The sequence below is a fragment of the Rhinolophus sinicus genome, linkage group LG15 (assembly GCF_036562045.2).
Source record: "Rhinolophus sinicus isolate RSC01 linkage group LG15, ASM3656204v1, whole genome shotgun sequence".
Classification (NCBI taxonomy): domain Eukaryota; kingdom Metazoa; phylum Chordata; class Mammalia; order Chiroptera; family Rhinolophidae; genus Rhinolophus; species Rhinolophus sinicus.
Window position 1 is genome coordinate 16,665,799 of NC_133764.1, and position 20,272 is coordinate 16,686,070.

A 20,272-nucleotide genomic window follows, 5' to 3' on the forward strand; every position below is an offset into this window, starting at 1 on the left:
ATGTTAAATAAATGGAATCATTTTGAGACTGACTTTTTTCATTAAGCATTATTTTAAATGAATGTATTTTGCTTAGTACTGATATTACAAAACACTTCACTTCTTGCCACAAAATATTCTAGCCTGCAAGTGACCTAAGAAAAAATAGCTGTTAAAAAGATGATTAAGGTTGAATGTGACCAAACCACACAATACAGTTGTTAACAAATTACTTTCAAAATTAGTAGGCAGGCAATTAATTATCCTATTTTATGTATGAAGACCAGATCACAGGATAACACAAGAAAGTATTCATTAATGATGTCTTCTAATAAAACCATAAATTATCATTAGGTTTAAATTTTGGAAGACAAAAATTACTCCCTGTCTTTATCTTAAAGAAAAAAATAATTCAATTTATAAATCAGTTCAAATGCAAACATTCTAACTGTCCTAAAAGTATAAAAACTGCCATATTGATCTTTCAAAATAGTCTTTCTATCAAACATCTCAAGAAAATACCTTTAAAAGAACGTGTAGTTGTTCTTTACAAATGTTTCAACTTAATTCAACAAACATGTTCTGAGACCCTACTATGTGTTATAGCACTAAGAGTGGGGGAGGAGCCACATTTGGTTAACATCTTAATTTTTTATGTTCTACGTAATCTATGAGTAGGTAGGTTCCTATTAGCTTCGACTGCAAATAAGAAATGGATATGAAGAAAAAGAATATAAAATGCCTGGTCCATTTTATACATACTAATAATATATAACCCCCCTCTATACACACACACACACACACACACACACACAATTATAAAGATAAAGATGTGGCCATCAAATACAGGCACCACAAATTGCAGATTTAAGAAAAACACTACAACTGAATTTTCTTAATCTATCCTACTACCCCCTTGTTCTGTGTAGATAACAAAAATTTTTTAATCAATCTAATGTCTGTTTCACTGAGCTGCAGTCAGACAGAGCTGACTAAAAGAGAGACGATTTAAAAAATCTCTGCAGTTAGCTCAGGTTAATAGAAGACAAAGTACACGATTGTGCACCTTATTACATCACTATACATGTCTAGATGGGCTGCTTCCTGGATTGTGATAACACCCAAAGAGAAATATTAATAGTTCTGTGTGTATTACTGGAACTCCCTCACCAATACACAAAATGTAGTCTAGTGGCACTGGAAATATAGATACTGGACCATTATTCATATTATTAAATTACCTTTCTTTAGTCATAACATTATTTTAATTAAAAATTAAGTCCTGAATGTTTTTTTTTTTTGCAGAAATTCTGTTATTCCATAACTAATAAACCACAAAGGGAAAAACAATCACATGGGCTTCTTTCTCAAATATGAGATTTAACTATCCACTTATCCAAATTAACTCAGCTTGAGAAAAAACAGTTCAAGAATCAATCCTTCTTCAAATGGCTCATGGGTACAATTTTATGTTGTACTCTAAAAAGTTAGAAATGAAAACTTCCTATTCTTTTTTTTAAAACTTAGCAACAGATCATTTATTAAAAGGTCCTACAACTCAGTAATCTCTATTATGAGTTTTATTTGTCCATATTCACATGACTCTTTTCTAAGTACAAAGCCTGTTTAAGAGTTGTGAAAAATACAGAAACTTTTCATTATATAAGCTCATATAGAAAAAAGACATGACTATGCACTAAAAAATTTAGAAAAAAGAAAATATGAATGTCCATTAACTATACGAAAAAATGATCAATCTTACCAGCTAAAGAGATGAAAGGTACTGTGATATTCACTGCATTATATAGTGGGATACCTATTCACATTAGTGAAAAACTTGAAGCAACCTAACTTTGAACATCAAACAATCCAGAACCAAAAATCTTGAGCAGCTATGTACAATAGAACTTTCTGCAATGACTAAAATATGTAGTTATATATGGTAGCTATTAGTCACATTTGGCTATTGAGCATGTGAAATGTGACTAGTGTGACTGAGGAACTAATTTTTAAATTTCATTTTAAGTTTAAAATCAAATGTCTCTATGACATAGTGGCTACCATATCAGACAGCACAGATCTAGAGCAGGAGTCAGCAAACTCTCTTTATGGACCAGATGGTGAATTTCATAATGAGATAGCTATCACTTCACACCTGTTAGAATGGCTATCATTAAAAAGGCAAGAAACAAGACAAGCAAGTGTTGGAAAGGATGCAGAGAAAATGAACCCTCATACACTGTTGGTGAATGGAAGTTAGTACAGCCACTACGGAAACAGTATGAAAGAGTCCTCAAAAAATTAAGAAAAGAACTAATGTGTGATCCAATTATTCCACTTCTGGGTATTTATCCAAAGAATACAAACACAGGTGTGCATATATATCAAATATCTAATTTGGAAAGATATACGCACACTATGTTCACTGCAGCATTATTTACAATAACCAAGATATGGAAACAACCTAAGTGTCTATCGACAGATGAATGGATAAAGCAGATGCGGCGCGCGCGCACACACACACACACACACACACACACACACAGAATACTACTCATGCTGCCATTTGCAACATGGACGTTGAGGGTATTATGCTAAGTGAACTAAGTAAGATGGAAAAAGACAAATATCGTTATGATTTCACTCATGTGTGGAATATAAAACAAAAGAACAAACAACAAAAATACATGAACCCAGAGGCAGACAACAGACTGGTGGCTACCAGAGGGAAAGGGGAATGGAGAGAGGGCAAAACAGGAAAAGGGGGTCTGTTGTATGGTGACAGAAATTAGACTTTTGGTGGTGAGCCCGATGTAGTCTATATTGATGTCTAATCATAATGTTGCACACCTGAAACTTATATGGTGTTATAAACCAAAGTTATTACCTCAAATAAAAAATTTTCTTGTAAGTTATTGAAGTAGAAGTGCACACAATACTGTTGCCCATATTTGATTGGCAAAATTAGTCACATGGCCTCAGTTAGCTAATGATAAAGTAGAAAATGTAATCTAACTGAGAAGCTATGTACCCAGCTTAAACTGTTAGTACAGAAGGGAAGAACAGATTTTGCTGACTTATTAACAGTCTTCACCATAGGGATCACAAAAAACAAACAAACAAACAAAAACAGACTAAAGAGATTTTCAGTATCTAAAACCAACAATGAGTTAATATCTAAACCATATACGGGACTCTTATAAATCGTAAAAAAGAAAGAAAATATAATAGAAAAGAGGGCAGTGGATATAAATGAGAAATTTATAGTAGAGTAATAAGGAATGCCCAGTAAATACATGAAGAAATACTCAAGTTCATTAATAATCAATGAAATGCAAAGTAATACAACAAAGAATGGAAAAATATTATGAAGTGTTGATAAGAAGATGAAGAAACAGTGACCTCCAAGGGAATATAAATTGGTATAATCATTCCAGAAAGCAATCTGCCAGCACTTAGTGAAATAATCTATCTATATGCTCCCTGACCCAGAAGTCCCATTTTTGGATATATACCCCCAAAAGAAACTCTCCACTTTCTATTGGGACACGGACGAGAATGTATTTTACAATGATGTTGTGATAGCAGGGAACTGAAGGTAACTTACATGCTTATCTCTGAGGGAATGGGATAAAATACAGTGGACATATACACTGTAGTCAGAATCAACGAGGTATACACTATATCATGTAGTGTTGAGTGAAAAAAAAGACATCTGTAATTCAATATTTATATATATAACACATACACATTCAAAACAACACAATATAAAAGGATACATGCATATTTAAGAATATATATCAAACACATCAGCGTTTGTTTAAAGGGGAATGGGATAGGAGATCAGGGACAAAGAGGAAAACAAGAACCTCGTGCAGGCTAAGAACGTGAGTGCCCTGAAATGAGAAGTACAACTAACAATTCTCTGTATGCTTCAAAAAACAAGTTTATTGCATTGCCCAAGAGACGTCACAGCTCCAGAAAGAAGACACAGACACACACGGACAGAGGCACACACACAAACATACAGAGACAGACATGAAACGTCATGAAGGATGCAGTTCTGAAATAATAATCTTTGTTTCACGTGACGATTTCTCTGTAACGGAAGACAGCAAAAAGCGGAAGAGGCATGAAAGGAATGCAAAAAGGAGGGTAAATTTAGTCTGCTCATAGGAAAACAGTTCTTGAACACCACATACAGCGTAAGATGCAGGTGAAAGGAAAAAACTCACAACACAGTTCTCAATACCCTATGTTGCATTAGTCTTTAAAAAAAGCAGTAGAAAAACGTTTTATAATGTCTACTGAAAATGTATTTATTATAATTAACGATACCTCTTCCAAACACTGCTGAATTCACCAATAAAAGGAAAACTACATTTTATTCCACTTAGAAACCCAAACTTATTTTCCTAAGGAATATCATTAACTATGCTGGTAATAACTAGCACACATATAATCAACAGTCAAGGTCTTGAAATATTCCACACACAGGCAAAATTTTAATGAAATACACTTGGAAATGTATTTTTTCAAAAGACAAGCAACAGTTTGGCACCTAATATATAATCACAATGACCAAGTCAGGTGTGCAGCGTCCCCAGTACAGACTTTATTAGAGTTCAGTTATAAATAACATAATCTCTTGACATTGAAGATGTAGTTCTTGCAGATAAAGCCCAAAGACAGGAAATGAATCTCCTCCCAAATGCTGCATCTTATCTTAAAAGTAACCTCAAATTATTACGAAACTAATAAAGTAATTTTGTTTCTGAAAGTGATCTGATCTATTTTATTTTCAGTTTCTGATAAATCCAAGAATGAGATGGGGGATTATTGCTTTTTGTCTGACTATACACACTGAAACACAACATAAAAATAAAGAAAAAACTTTTTTTAAATGATTTTTATGGTAAAGTTAGAATAGGCAATATCAAAGCCTGTCAGTATATAAGGAAGATGTATATGGTTTTGTAAAAATAGAAAGCTAATTTTGTTATTTAACAACAAATTTGGAAGTAAGGCTTTTACTATCTTCTTATCAGAAATTGTCAATTAAAAATGATGAGTAAACAGAGTGCGATGAGATTGTAAACAAATCAAATAAACAATAATTCAAAAACATAATTATGGTTATTACTACCTTTAGGGAATTTTCTAATATAATGGTTCTTAGCTAATGGCCACAACCCAAAATGAAGATTAAGATTCTATTAAAAAGTGACAAAAAAGCCAGGCTACCAAATATGACTGTCAAACACAAAGTGGGACGGAGACAGCACAAGAAACTTTCAGATAACTAGTGATTAATGATAACAACTATTGTACACAAGATATTTTTATTGTAGCAATACAGCTACCATTTATTACACTTCTACTCTGTACTAGCCATGCACTGTACTAGGCTATACTATCCTAATCCTTAAAATAAACTTTTAGTAACTAATGTTATAAAAACAGATATTTTTTTTAAAAGTGGAATTGAAACAGACATTAAACAATTTACCCAAGATCTTAAAACTAGGAAAGCAATGCAAAGCTTCTGGTTTAAGCAGCCAAATTAATATACTCGTATGTTGCAATCTCCTCCTCCTCCAAACCCTCAGAACGACAAAAAAGAAATCCATAATCATGCTAGAAAACAAAAAGGGGTACCTTCAATGAACTGGAAATCTGAGGAACATAGGAGGCAAAAAACCACACTACCCACAGAGGTTGAATGCTAGAGAAGATGGGAATGGTTCCCAGGGCACTACATATTCTGAGGGAAGGGACACAAAGAGCAGAAGATAGAGAAGATAAATTCGTTTTTGCATTTAGAAGCAGCAAAGCAAGTGGATCCTTACCTAGTGCCATTTTGGGAAAAGGTAAATATAGATTTCATTTCTGCCCTTAGTTGGGAATGGTGAATACGATTAGGATTAGAAAAAGAAATCAATGAACAGCATAAAGAAGTCCAGAGAAACAGACCCACATATTTATGGAACTTGAACACATTTAATATATAATAAGTGAGCCATTATATCAGGGAGGAAGGCACAAAATGGTAGTTCTTCAACCTGTCATACTCTATACTCCTCTTTTATAGGAAGAATAGTGAAACGAAATGCATACATAATAAAAACTTTCTACACACAATTTTTAAAAATTACATTACTTCTTTCTAATCCAGTTTTGGATACACACATTTATACATCCTTACAGAACTATAAAGAATAAAAGGAAAGTAATTTATAATAGTATACTATACAACAATATGAAAGTGCACAAGCATGCTAGAAGACAGTAAGCTGTCCATGGTGAGTCTACCATGCAGAATCACCATAATCACTATTAATGCAAAAACACAAATGCTGACTGAAGAACTGGTGACTCAAATACCACAAGTGATGCTGGTGACAGTGACCTGATTTTCTTAAATGGTGAACTCTTGGTAAAGTTCTAAACAAAATAAGATATGATCTTCCCTCAATCTAGAAGATAATCAAATTAGGAAAAAATTTAGCCTGTATTTTGCCAAACAAAAACAATACTTTAAAAAAGTATTTTAAATTTTATTTTATTTAAAATACTTTAATAAAAATAAAACATACAAAACATATCTTGAATTTGTGTGTAATAAAAACTTAGGTCCTAGACTCACAAAATTATAAATAGGTTTTATTTATAAACATGTTGAGAGGGATTTTACCTATATGGATGGGGTCATGAGATGCAGAAGAATATCTACCATCCCTGGCCCACATCCAAAACTGGTGTCAATACTCACTCTCAATTACCAGTTTCCCTGAAAATAAGACCGGGTCTTAAACCATATTTCCCCGAAAATAAGATTGGGTCTTATATTAATTTTTGCTCCAAAAGACGCATTAGGGCGTGTTTTCAGGGGATGTCTTATTTTTTCATGTACAACAATCTACATTTATTCAAATACAGTCATGTGACCTTCTTATGAAACATTTCCATAACGTACTAAATGCGTCTGTCTGGGTGACGATCTTAACTGGGGCTTATTTTTGGGGAAACATGGTAACTGTGATCAGCAAAAGCCATTCCACAAATTTCTTAATACCCCTCTGGAAGTAGTAACACCCCCAATGAAAACCCTTAGGATAAGACTGTTCAAAAAAAATCTCGACAACAGAACATCTACTTTGTTGAAAATCAATAGCCCCACCTCCTCAAAATATTCCTAAGTCACCAGAAGGCAGAATTATATAATTTCACATGATAAAAACCACATCTCTTTGAAGTTTGTCTGATCTCTGCCAGTCCCCCAATTAACCCTTTTTCTATTATTTCTTAAGTTCTCTCAAACTTTAAAAACTCCATTATAAACAAACTGCGTCTCAGAGGGGACCACATTATAATGTTTTAAAACATGGACTCTGGAATCAGGCAGATCTGGGTTCAAATTCTACTTCTATTACCTAAGTACTCTGTGTGTGATATAGACCAATTTATTTAACTTCCTGGCACCTTAGCTTCCTTAGCTGTAAAATCTCTCCTTTTCTTTTGCTTTTTCTCTTTTAGTTTAAACATGAACAAATTATCTCTATCCTAAGAAAAAGAAAAATTCCACAACTCTACCATTATTCCTTCAAACTATCATCTCCATCTCCTTCTCTCTCTTCCCTGTCAAACTCTTACAAAATAAGACCATGAATTGAATCAAACAAGTTAATGATCACATAAGAGAGGGAGACTGCAGAGCTAAGAAAACACTGAGGACTAAAACACACTTAGAGCTAATAAATAAATTAGAAATAGCAAGAAACAGAAAAGACAACTGAAATACTGACAAATAATGAGGCAGAAAAAGGGTTAATAAAAGTGAGCCTGAAGAGGAACTGCCCAGTCTTGCACCCCCTCCAGGAATCACCCAGGCTCATCTCCCAGAGATCAATCAAGATGTCCAAACACACCTAAAAAGAGGAGATAAGACCCAACAGATTTTAGCTGGTTCCTCACACATGTGCAAACTGCTGAAACCTGTCTGTTACTTGAACTCTAGCCTCATTATAATACAATTAAAATAAACATTAGCCGCCGCCCCCCCACCATGGTTCTTTTGTATGCATTCTGGGGGAAAGCATGTGCAGAAAGAAATTAGTTATATAACCAACGTATGTCAATCAAATGATCTCAGTCTATACGTCACATCTCCTGCTGTAAGGAAATTCACCTACCCTTTCCTATATAAGAAAGAGCTAAAATGTTAGGTGCAGTTGTCTATTCTAAGACTCTGCCCTGGCAACCCCCCTGCCGGTGTTTCTCTCCTTACTACCTGGGACAGCCTTCTTCTTTAAACATGGACATTCTCTCTCTGCCCGATCTTCAATAAAACTTGTTCTCTTACTTTTTGAGGTTGTGAATTCTTTCACCTTTTGCGAAAGACTAGGGGTTAATTCCAATGACACAACAAACTAACATAATCATGGTTACTGCAGAGAAAAACACAAATATTGAGTAATTACCAACCCCAAATCTGTTTAACCATCTCATCCCACCCAGCCAGTCCTATTTGTTCTTGACCCTTGTCATTTTTAAATTAACATGTAATTTACGTATGTTAGGCTGTTTATCACCTCTCCTCCCACTAAAATGTAAGTTCCACAAGGGCAGTAGCCCTGTTTTGTTTCACTGGCAGAGCAGGGAATCACTTATTTGGTGAATGAACTAATGAACAAATGCAGGATAATATGGAAGACAAAGATAATCCTCCAAAATGATAATCTAGTAAATGGATCAAAGAAGTATTCTGATACAATGACAAATTTCTATGAAATGAAGGAAAAGTTAAATATTTAGATTAAAAACAATAACACATGTAACACAAAGGATATAAAGATAAACTTGAAGGATATAAAGAAAATATTCACCAGTTGTCCAAGCTAATTAAGAGTCATCTAGAAGTGGGATTAAAAAAAAAACAAAAACTTCAGTATTATACTTCCTCATAAGAATATTCAGTGCCAGGAAAAGTGACTCATATCTACAGGTTTCGAAATAAACCGTTATTCTAGAAATACTACACTCATTCAAGTAGATATTTAAGTGATAAAATTAACAGGCAACCAGTCCTTCACAATCAAGAACTTAGGAAATAAAATAATATTGAATGTTAACTGAAAAAAAAATACTTAAAAAAAAAAAAAAAAAAAAAAAAAAAGAACTTAGGAAATAATGCTCCTATGAGCACATGCTGAAAAACTACTCATCAGTGAAATTAAGCCAAACACCTCAAAAATGGAAAGCACTGGGAAAAGGACTAGTAGAGTGCAATGAATCAAATTAAATTAAAAACCAAGTATTACAGGAATGCAAGGATGATTTAATTGCAAAAAAAATTAATGTAAATATACATTAACAGACGCTAAAAATGTTAAAACTTAATATTCACTTATGAGAAAATTTCTTAGTAAACTAGAAACAGCAATAAAACATTATAGCAAACATCACATTTGTGAAACTTTATATAAGCAACTCCTTAAAGTCAGCAATGTAACATTTCTATCATTGCTTCTATTTATATTATAGTTGCCACACAATGCAATTTGACACGATGCACAGAGGAAAAAAACATCAGGTAAAAGAATTAAGAGACAAAATTATACTTATTTTCAGACAATATGATTGTCTACAAAGGAAATTCAAAAGAATAATCAGGCAAACTACTAAAACTATATGGGTGCTACAATTAAAACAACAAAAAATATCAGAAGCATTTATAAATGAGTAATAAATTTTAAGATATTCCCTCATACAACAGCAACAAGGACTATAAGGTACCTAGAAATAAATCTAACAATAGACGTATATGAACTTTACCAAAGAAATTATAAAACTGTAATAAAGGATATGTAAAACACTTGAATAAATATGCCATCTTTACAAATGAAGACTGAAATATTAAAATATGACTTCTCTCCTAATTTATAAGTTCAATGCAATTTCAATCAAAATCCCTTTAGTTTTATTATGAAAATGAAGGTGATACTAAAATTCACTTAGATGACATGACCCAAAGCAATTTTAAAGAACAAGATAGGGGGGTGGGGGTGGTAGATGTGGGTAAGGGGGATCAAATATATGGTGATGGAAGGAGAACTGACTCTGGGTGGTGAACACACTTTGGGATTTATAGATGATGTAATACAGAATTGTACACCTGAAATCTATATAATTTTACTAACAACTGTCATCCCAATAAATTAAAAAAAAAAAAAAAGAACAAGATAGGAAACCATAATGGAGAAGAGGCTGAAGAGAATAGTAAGACAATGTATAACTCTGTAAGTCAAAAATAAGGCTTTTGGCCTTTATCCTAAGAGAAATGGGAAGTCAATAGTGATTTTAAAACCAGTAAGATGACTTTATCTGAAGTGTGCAAAGATGTACTGGAGAAGCTTACAAGAGCCTGGGAAGTCACTGAAAATGGCAGAGTATGGACCTATAAAAATTCTCTTCTCCATAAAAGCATGAAAAACTGGCAAAAAATGTCAGAATCAGCTTTTTTACAACTCTGGAAATTAACCAAAGGCTTATAGCAATCCAGGGAGCATTTATTCAAGAACAACAGAATCTCAGTAAGAACTCTGCAGCATTTTAACTTGCCCTATTTCCATCATCCCCTGAGAAGTACCACCATAGCCTAAAAACAACAGCCCACAATCATGGTAAAAACCAGCAGTCTGACAGCCACTGGAGAGAGAACGGGGTTAGACTTCCTTCAAAACCTCTACCTCAGAGAATTATTATTGGAACTCCCTGGTGGTTCCCTGTAAGACAACACTCACAAGGCTGTCTTTATTTGACCTGACAGAGCTGCCAAGTAAAATAGCCTTTTCCCTGTGGCGTCTGTCAGAAACAATCAAAGACAACTGTTGAACATCAGGGTTGCCTAAGGCAGTGGGTAACTAATGGTTTTACCGGCTGGGACAAACAATAGGCTAACCAAAAGAGCTTTAAAAGCTGAGGAATCAGAAGTCCACAGGGGGTTTTGAAAACAACATATACTTGGGGATCATGAAGGCCACATGCATACAAAGGCCTTTGTGCTTGATCAGAAAAGATCTGAGAAGTCCTAAGCTCTCACAACTGACCTTGAGGCTGGGCACAAGCAAGAAGTAAAAGTTAAGGCAAAGTTGTAAAATGCCTGGCTGTGTAGTGAAGGTGTGTCTCAACATGCACACAGAGCCCCTGGAAGATCGGAGAGTTATTAGTTAGTGTTTAAGGAAATCTCTGTCAAAACATTTGCTGACCACCAAGCTAATCAAGCAGAGACTTCAGTGGCCACATACATAAATGATTATAAACTTTAAGAATTAGTTCAGAAAAATAACTAACAAAAAGCAAAAACAACAAACCTTGGGAAGAGGGGAAGCTCTGATTTCTAGTTTCTGTACTGTACATATTATTTTAAAGGTTCAGTTTTCAATTGAAAATTATGAGATGTAAAGAAACAAGGGAGTATGATCCATACAAAGAATAAATGTACTCAAAGAACTTAAAAGAAACCATGTATAAAAAACTGAAGTATGAGAACAATGTCTCACCAACCAGAGAATACCAATAGAGACGGAAATTATAAAAACAAACTCTAGAATTGAAAAATTCCACAGTGCTCATGCATTTTATTTCAGACACCTCCTCACCCCACAAAACAGGATTTAAAAAAAATAATCTGCCCATGTGCCAACATACCATTTCCCCAAAAATAAGACCTAGTGGGACAATCAACTCTAATGTGTCTTTTAGAGCAAAAATTAATATAAGACCCGGTATATTATATCATATCATATATATATATTATACCCAGTCTTATAGCAACATATTTAGTATCTTACAGAAATTCCTTAAAATTCACCATAAACTTTACCTTGAAAATATCTCTTCGGGGGCGACCAGTTAGCTCAGTTGGTTAGAGTGCGGTGCTCTTAACAACAAGGTTGCCTGTTCAATCCCCACATGGGCCACTGTGAGCTGTACCCTCCACAACTAGATTAAAACAACTACTTGACTTGGAGCTGATGGGTCCTGGAAAAAAACACTTAAATAAATAAAAGTTTAGGGGCGCAGGTTGGCTCAGTTGGTTAGAGCACAGTGCTCATACTAACACCAAGGTCGCCAATTCGATACCCACATAGGCCTGTGAGCTGCACCCTCTACAATTAGATTGAAAACGACGACTTGACTTGAAGTTGATGAGTCCTGGAAAAACACACTGTTCCCCAATATTCTCCAATAAATATTAAAAAAAAATTTTTTTCAATTATAAAATTGTAGAAATTTGGAAAATACAGAAAAATATAAAAAACAAAACTACCCATAAATCCCACACAAAGACAACTACCATTAATATTCTGAAATGTTTTCTTTCCTCTTTTCCCTTTGATTTTTACCCATAACAATTTTGTATATACACTGTAGCACACTTTACTTTGTCATGCTTTCACTGTTGAAAGTTGGGTTGGTTCTAAGTTTTTGATGTAATAAACAACCCTAAAGACTTTTTGAATACCTGTAAGTCTTTTATACAAATTTGTGACAATTGCTTCAAGAAAAAAAAATTTTCTTTTTTTTTTTAAAGATTTTATTGGGGAAGGGGAACAGGACTTTATTGGGGAACAGTGTGTAGTTCCAGGCCTTTTTTCCAAGTCAAGTTGTTGTCCTTTCAATCTTAGTTGTGGAGGGCGCAGCTCAGCTCCAGGTCCAGTTGCCATTGCTAGTTGCAGGTGGCGCAGCCCACCATCCCTTGCGGGACTCGAGGAGTTGAACCAGAAACCTTGTGGTTGAGAGCCCACTGGCCCATGTGGGAATTGAACCGGCAGCCTTCGGAGTTAGGAGCATGGAGCTCTAACCACCTGAGCCACTGGGCCGGCCCCTCAAGAAAATTTTTGAAGGGAAAATACTGGCACAATTTCCGTCTTCTGATTGATACACTGGGTTAAATATACTTAACTTTTAACTTTTAAAGGATTGATACAAATTACAAACCTCTTTCCAAAAAGGGACATCAATTTACACTAACAAAATGTTGCCACAAGTGCCCATTTTATCAAAATTTTGCTATTATTATTTTTTAAAAGTACCTGCTAATATAGCAAAAACTGGCAGCTCACTGTTGTCCTAATTTACATTTCTTAAATACAGTAAGATTGAATATTTTTAAGTTTATTAGATATTTCTATTTCTTCCATATTTGTCTATGAATGTGTTTTCCTCATTTTTCTGTTGGGGTTTTAGTGTTTTTCTTAGTTTTTATAAATGCTTTTTATATCTTATGAAAACGAATGCTTAACATATAAAACGACTATACCATAGCTTTCTGAGTGACTCAAAGTACAATTATTGCTATCATCCACCATTCATCTGACATATATATAAAACTATTAATAGATTTTAGCTGTCTAGTTTAACTTAGTACCTTCTTTTAAAGAGAGTAAGGAGTTTTGTACCTTTACCCAAAAGTAACACTTCTCAGGTTGTATGGATCATACCTCTTCATGGAATATGTACTACGTTGCAAAACTGAATCTCACAAGAGTATTACTGTCTAAAAATAAGAATATGAACTGCCAAGATTTAAAGGAAAATTCATTATACTCTGTGAAATGAGCAAGTATTTATTATGGAAAAATATCTCAAAGAAAGTTCCATGTTTGACTTGTCACGCAACGTCTACCTTTCAGTCACTAACCACTTGTAACACTTGTGAAATATTGGGTATCACAAGTATTTCTGAGAATTGTACAGACCAGGGGTCAGCAAGTTACAGCCAACTCCAGCCACCTCCCTTTTTGTAAATAAAGTTTTATTAGAACACATTATTAGTCTTTATCATTCATTTACATATTATCTAATGGCTGCTTTCACACTATGAGAGCAAAGTTGAGTAATTGGCCTGCAAAGCCTAAAATATCTACCTGGCTCTTTACAATATAGACAGCTAAAACATCTGAGTAAATAATTTTACTCATTCTTGGAAGTCAGCACAGATATCCAGATCCTGACAGATGGAGCTTATACTCTAGTACAGTGACAAGAATTGTATGCAAACAGCTTACAATAAAAGGTATAAAAAGCTAAGTGCTCTAAGAAAGGCAGAGTGTCAAAAAAAGGAAGAGATTGATTCCAGTGGGGGAAATCTTGAAAGCAGCAGCTTTTGCACTGGGTTTTAAAAGCTGGCTACAATTTTGACAAATAGGATGGGAAGACTTCCACTGTGAAGAAAAGCAGACTTGTGAAAAAATACAAACATAACAGTGTACTTTGCACGGAGGAAGACAGTTAGGAGAAAATGCTAGTAAGCATTTTGAAGCCAAAGGATAGGGAAGGCTTTCAGTATCAGGATTAGCAGTTTAGATTTTAAATATAATTAGGTTCAAGAACAAGAGAATAACAGTGATTCAAACTGACTTTGAAGAGGTAAGGAAACTACTTAAAAAACTAAAGTAATCCAAGAGAGAAGTAACGAAGGTGGTTGCAATGGGACTGGGAAAAAAATGGAATAAACACACTGCTATCACAGCAAAACCATTCAAACACTTATGATCAGATAGCAGCATTTGGACATAATATAAACCTCTTACTCATCCAGGGTAAAAACTCTTCATCTCTCCTACCTTTGAACAAAATGATGATTATTCCTAATTAGTCCTGATAATTTTAAAAAGAGGAACTATTTAAATAATAATTTAAGATGCTAGATTATCACTGTCCCTTTTTTAAACTAACTCTGGATACGAGCACATATTAAAATAGAATTCATTTGCTAGGGCCCCCTCTGCTGGATCACAGGAAGGAAAGTCTGATCTTCAATTTGGACTCTTGATTGCTTCTGCAGAATTGCTGAAAACAATAAATGGATTTGATTCATAGCTGCTCCTCTCCGGTGCATACCAAATCCCTTTCTCAGAAGTGGAACCATAAATATAACAATAAATATAAACCAAAATATCTTTCTCTATATTTTTCAAAGCACCAATAATTTTATTGTTGCTTAAATTGTTGATTAATTTTTAAATAAGAGATTTTATAATCAAACCTCACAAATATTTAAATATACTCAACTAAGAAATTCACTTACTAATATGAACCTAAGCTGGAATTCACCATACTAATTTTTTTAGGTAAGGAAATTATGCTAAAGAACAGTTTTATATCCTGTTCATTAAGAACTAAGCTGCGGCTCTGTTGTCAGTGGCTTCTGGCTGGGTTCTACCAAAGGAAGACAAAGATGGTATATTGGAGGGTAGGAGAAAGGGAGAGGACAAGGTATTTCTCCCTGCCTTTCTTTCTACCTAAGACTGAATCTCCCCAGTGGCTTCAACTCCTTTTGGAAAAGTCCAGTAACCAGAGTCCCAGGACCCCAGGACCCATCTCCTGTCTGTAGCCCTCCACTTATCATTACTTGCTTCTTATTACTGCTAAGCTCTGCATTGCATCACCATCGTCTTTTGGCTTCTCACATCTTCTATCACCTACCATGTAACCAATTCTCTGAATTCAAAGTTGCTGTACATAAAACGAGGAAGGAGGAATAGAGGAAGGGAAGGAAAAAAGAGCAAAATGGCCTAGACCTATCTTTTCTGACTCCAGTGTACCCACTGTCCAGCCACCACCAGCCTCATTTCATAATGGAAAAGAAACAGCAATAACATAAGCAAACTTTCTAGATCACTTGTATTTCTAGTGATTTCTAGATCACATTCTTCTCAAAATGGAGTATACGTTGCTTTGTATTATTACATGTAATGCCACGATGACTTATGTGGAACTACAGGATAAGCACGCTGTATTTTTCTGTTGTGTCCACGGTAAGTAATTCAAAAAATTATTTGTATATTAAAACAAACCACAAGGGTGCTGTCAATTCAATGGGGGAATAATCTTCAACAAATAGTGTTCGGATAACTGGATATCCACATGCAAAGAATCAAGTTGGACCCCTATTCATACAGTATACAAAAAATTAACTCAAAATGGATCATAGAACTAAATGTAAGAGCTAAAAACAACAAAATTCTTAGAAGAAAACATAGGCATAAATATTTGTGACATTGGTATGAGCAATGGTGTCTTAGGTATGACACCAAAGCAGTTAGCAACCTAAGAAAAAAAATAAAGTGGACTTCCTCAAAACTGAACTTTTGTGCTTCAAAGGGCATTATCAAGAAAGTGAAAAGACAACCCACAGAATGAGGGAAAATATTTACAAATTATATCTAATAAGAGACTTTTATCTAGAATATGTAAAGAAATCTTACAACTCATAACAAAATGACAAATAACCAATTAAAAAATAGGCAATGATATGAACAGACATTTCCCCAAAGATGATACATAAATGGCCAACACCACTGGCTATTAGGAAAATGCAAATCAAAACCACAACGAGATAACTGTTGGGAGCAAAATGTGGGTAAGTAGACTGACTGCAAAGGGGCATTAAAGAACTTTCAGGGGAAAGGGGAATGTTCTATGTTGGGGCATATACATTTGTTAGATGTCATCAACCTGTACACTTAAAAATCCACAAATTTTATATGTAAATTAATTTTTAAAAGTGAGCCATCTCGAGTCAGTTTCTTCAACAGAAAGAAAGCAAGAAGCAAAGTATTAGATATGTTCAATTACCTACCTATACTATTATATAGTTAATAAAAATGGAAAAAGAAGCTATTTTTCTGCCAGAACAAAGGAAGTATCAGATTGATGCAAACATCTTTTAGAAACACAGAAAATGACTGAAGTATTAGATAAGCACACATGTGGGGTTGTTTCCTGTGGGTATCACAGGAAAACACTGTTTTGGCTGCTGAAATATAAAATGTTCATATTAGATGTTATTATTGCAATACTATCTATGGTAACTTTACACACTACATAATTATACCAGCAATTACATTTAGCAGACACTGAATAACCACAAAAGTAGTCTCCTAAGAAACTACTTGGCTAATAAAAATTTCTAGGAAATTGGTGACATCTTACCAGCTGATTTTCAGGTAACTACACCAATTTTGTTACATCAGTATCAGTTGTCTGAAATGACTACTCTGTGTAACTGCTTAAAATAACTGAAGTTTATAGCTTCTGAAAAAAAATCAGGTTATCCATGCATCACTTATAAAGAAAAAATACCAATGAAGCTTCTTGCTTTAAATATTCCCTTTGATAATTCTGTAAATTATAATATACTCCAGATACATTGTATTGACAAATAACTAAGACAAGCAAAGACATCAACTTTATAAGTTCAATTTAAAAAAAACATATGCTTCCAACAATTCGGTAGAAAAACAGGTTCCCTTACCTCATCATCATCATCAGAATCATTCCCAAACACTGATGGTTTTTGCAAAACAGGGAGCAACTGCTGTGCTTTCTTTGGCAAAACAAGCCCATACCTGCATATTTTTTTTGAAATAGAAATTACACCATTATATTTAAATGTTAAAAAACAATATATCCACTACCTCTTCCAGATGAAGCTACCAAGTCAAAACATGTCATAGCCTATGAACACATAACAGTGTTTCTGATTTTCAATCATATCAAAATTCTAATGTGTTACGATTTTATAATTATTACTCTAATTATTTGTGGACGCGGGCCAAACTCAAATGCCATTTTAATCAAAGAAGTAACTGAAGAGTTCAGAAATGTTTTAGATGGTGAATGATATAGTAAGGTTTCAAAAAGAACACGTTAGTGGAAAGCTCAGTTCATGTCCGCTAAAAATAAAAATATTCTAAATTATCCTGTGGTCTAACAAGAATCAAGAAAAACAAAAAATTTCCTACTGGGTACTTACACGGGTTTAAAGAAGTTATTGGAGAATGTCACACACACAAAAATTTCAAAAGATTGAGAAACCCAAGTAGCCAGAGGGTAAATTCCCATTACGTTTCATTAATATTAAGCTCACTTGCTTTATTTGTAGCATCTGAGAGAACCATTTCACCAGTGCCAACTCATTTAGTTTCTCACAGTTTGGCCTTTAAAACGCAGCAACCACAGGAAGCCACATCAAAAGTAAGGATTATACGCCAAAGGTAAAACTTCCAAGAACATACAATATTTGTCTCTTTTGCGGCAACGTAAAACCCAATTCCCTATATGCCTACCCTTTTCTGTGGCTTCTCTGCACAACATTCCTAAAACGAGAAGGGAGGGCGGGAATCGGGACTGGAGCTGCCAAGCAGAACAAGGCCCTCTAAGGAAGCCAGGAACTGTATCTTCTCATTGCCCCTGAAGGCATCCAAACGGGGAGAAACTCAAGCGCGGGGTAGGAAGCAAGACTGAGGGGCCTCAGACCGAGCTTTTGGAAAATAGAAAAGTCTCGCTCTCTGCCCCTCAGCCTAACTTCCTTTATTTCCTCACAAGTTTCTCCCTCAAACTTCGAGCTTCCATCCTGGAAAATGTGAGGGGGAGGGGAATATATGTTCCTCAGGATTTCTCGCTTTTCCCCGTCTCTATTCCTGACGATACAGCCCCTTCACTTCCAGCGCACTTTTACTCCTCGGCCAAAGACACAGTCGCGGTAGTTTCTCAATCCCCAGCCTGACCCTAACTCCCGAATCACTCACTGCCTGCCCGGGATCGCCATCTTGCTCCCGTCCGCTGAACGTGGCCGACGCCAGTATGACGCGAACGCAGACGCTGACGCAGTCACGTAAACTCTCGCGCGGGTTTGGGCGGCCTGGAACCCACCTAGCGGCTCTGTCACTCTTTTGAGTTGGTTGCCTACTGTGGGGAACCGAGTCCTTTGGCCTTCGGTTTCATTCGGAAATCAGTTGGGTGCCTCGATATCAATGGGAAGAAAGGAATGAAAAAATTCTAGACTACTGGTTCCCTAGGTGTGGTCCCGGGACCAGCAGATAGCATCAGCCGGAATTTGTTAAAAATGCAGATAGATTCTCGGACTTTATCCCAGACCTCCTGAATCAGGAACTCTAGACGGGGCCCAGCAATCAGTATTTTTAACGAGCCCTCCAGGTAATTCTGATACTCAAGTTTGAAAACCGCTACTCTAGGCTATCGAATTTTTTTCCTGTGAGGTATTCAATGTGAGTGTACCTGCCTCGGTGATTTGGCAGAAGATGAAAAGCTATATGCTGATAGTGTCTCATTATAGGACCAAAACGACTAATAACAATACCGTAGTATCCGTTGGGTATAGGAATCAAAATTGTATACCCTGGTCTTTTAAAAATTCTAGTCACTTTTAGTCTGTGCACCTACTCGTTCTTGGCCCGTTACAAACTAGTCTTATACGGTAGCAGCCCACGACATCTTTCCATGACTGTACAAAGGTGTTGAAATCTTCAACTATAATTGTGGTTTTGTCTATTCTTTTAATTCCGTCAGTTTTACTTCATGTATGTTGAAGTTCTGTTACTAGGCACATAAACATGTAGGATTGTTACGTCTTCTTGCATTGACCTCTATACCATTAAGAGATGACCCTTTTTTTCTGTGTAAAAATTTCATACTTATCCCATAAAAATGGGGCCTCTCTTCTATCATCGGAAGTTTATCCTCAAGGAAAAACAGGATTGCAATGGCATTACTTTGAGTTCATGAGTTTCTCTCAAATGTGATGAGTAAGAAAAGACAGTGGTACTAATGATTCACCCAGATGCCTAAATAATGTCTGAAACATTCTCCACTCTTCTGTAAAAGAAATTATTTCTGTGGAATTGAAGAAATGACCCTTTTTAGTCTTTTATTTCTCTTACCCACTTTGATGAACATAACCAGCTTTGTTAGCATAGTATATCTGTTTCTGTCCTTTTACTTTTAACCTATGTCAGTCTAGCTGTGTCTTTATATTCAAAGTGGCTCTCTTGTTGATAGCATACATTTGGGTCTTGCTTTCTTATCCAGTGAGACAATTGCTTCCTTTTAATTTGGGTGTTTAGAACACTTTCATTAAAGTAGTAATTAGTATTGTCCAGGTGAGTAACATCCAAACCTATAGAGAATTTTTCTGAGTTTATTTCCGCCAAAGTGATAACAGTTGCTGGGAAGCAAAATCTCAGCGGATTGAGAAAATGTTCTGGAGAATGGCTATTTTGCAGCTTATTTTATACATTAGAGTAAAAGGAGGAGATGTAAAGAGGGTTACATGAAATCCATTTGTGGTAGATAAGGGGGTGGGAGAAAGCAAGATACAGGATAGTTAATAATTAACATTTATAGCACATAGAGATGGTATGTGGGAAACAAGATAACGATGAGGGGTTCTGTGGTCTCTGCTCTGGTACAGCCGTTGTGCCCT

The 20,272-nt window shown here is 35.2% G+C and overlaps 1 protein-coding gene across 6 annotated transcripts in view; it reads right to left on the bottom strand.

Annotated features, from left to right (window-relative positions):
• Positions 1 to 18,633, bottom strand: part of NSRP1 (nuclear speckle splicing regulatory protein 1) — a 32,052-nt gene extending 13,419 nt beyond the window's left edge. For 2 of the 6 annotated variants that reach the window (XM_019739536.2, XM_074320666.1), the window contains exons 1-2: positions 18,579 to 18,633; positions 17,303 to 17,396 (exon numbers count right to left, since the gene is read on the bottom strand). In XM_019739536.2, coding sequence (XP_019595095.2) covers positions 17,303 to 17,396; positions 18,579 to 18,598 — 114 coding nt within the window. In that variant the 5' untranslated portion in view covers positions 18,599 to 18,633. Of the gene's footprint in view, positions 1 to 11,863; positions 12,022 to 17,302; positions 17,397 to 18,116; positions 18,291 to 18,578 lie in introns of those variants that run through there. The other 4 variants (XM_019739537.2, XM_074320669.1, XM_074320667.1 and 1 more) reach the window with 3 other exon arrangements.
• Positions 18,634 to 20,272: the final 1,639 nt, after the last annotated feature.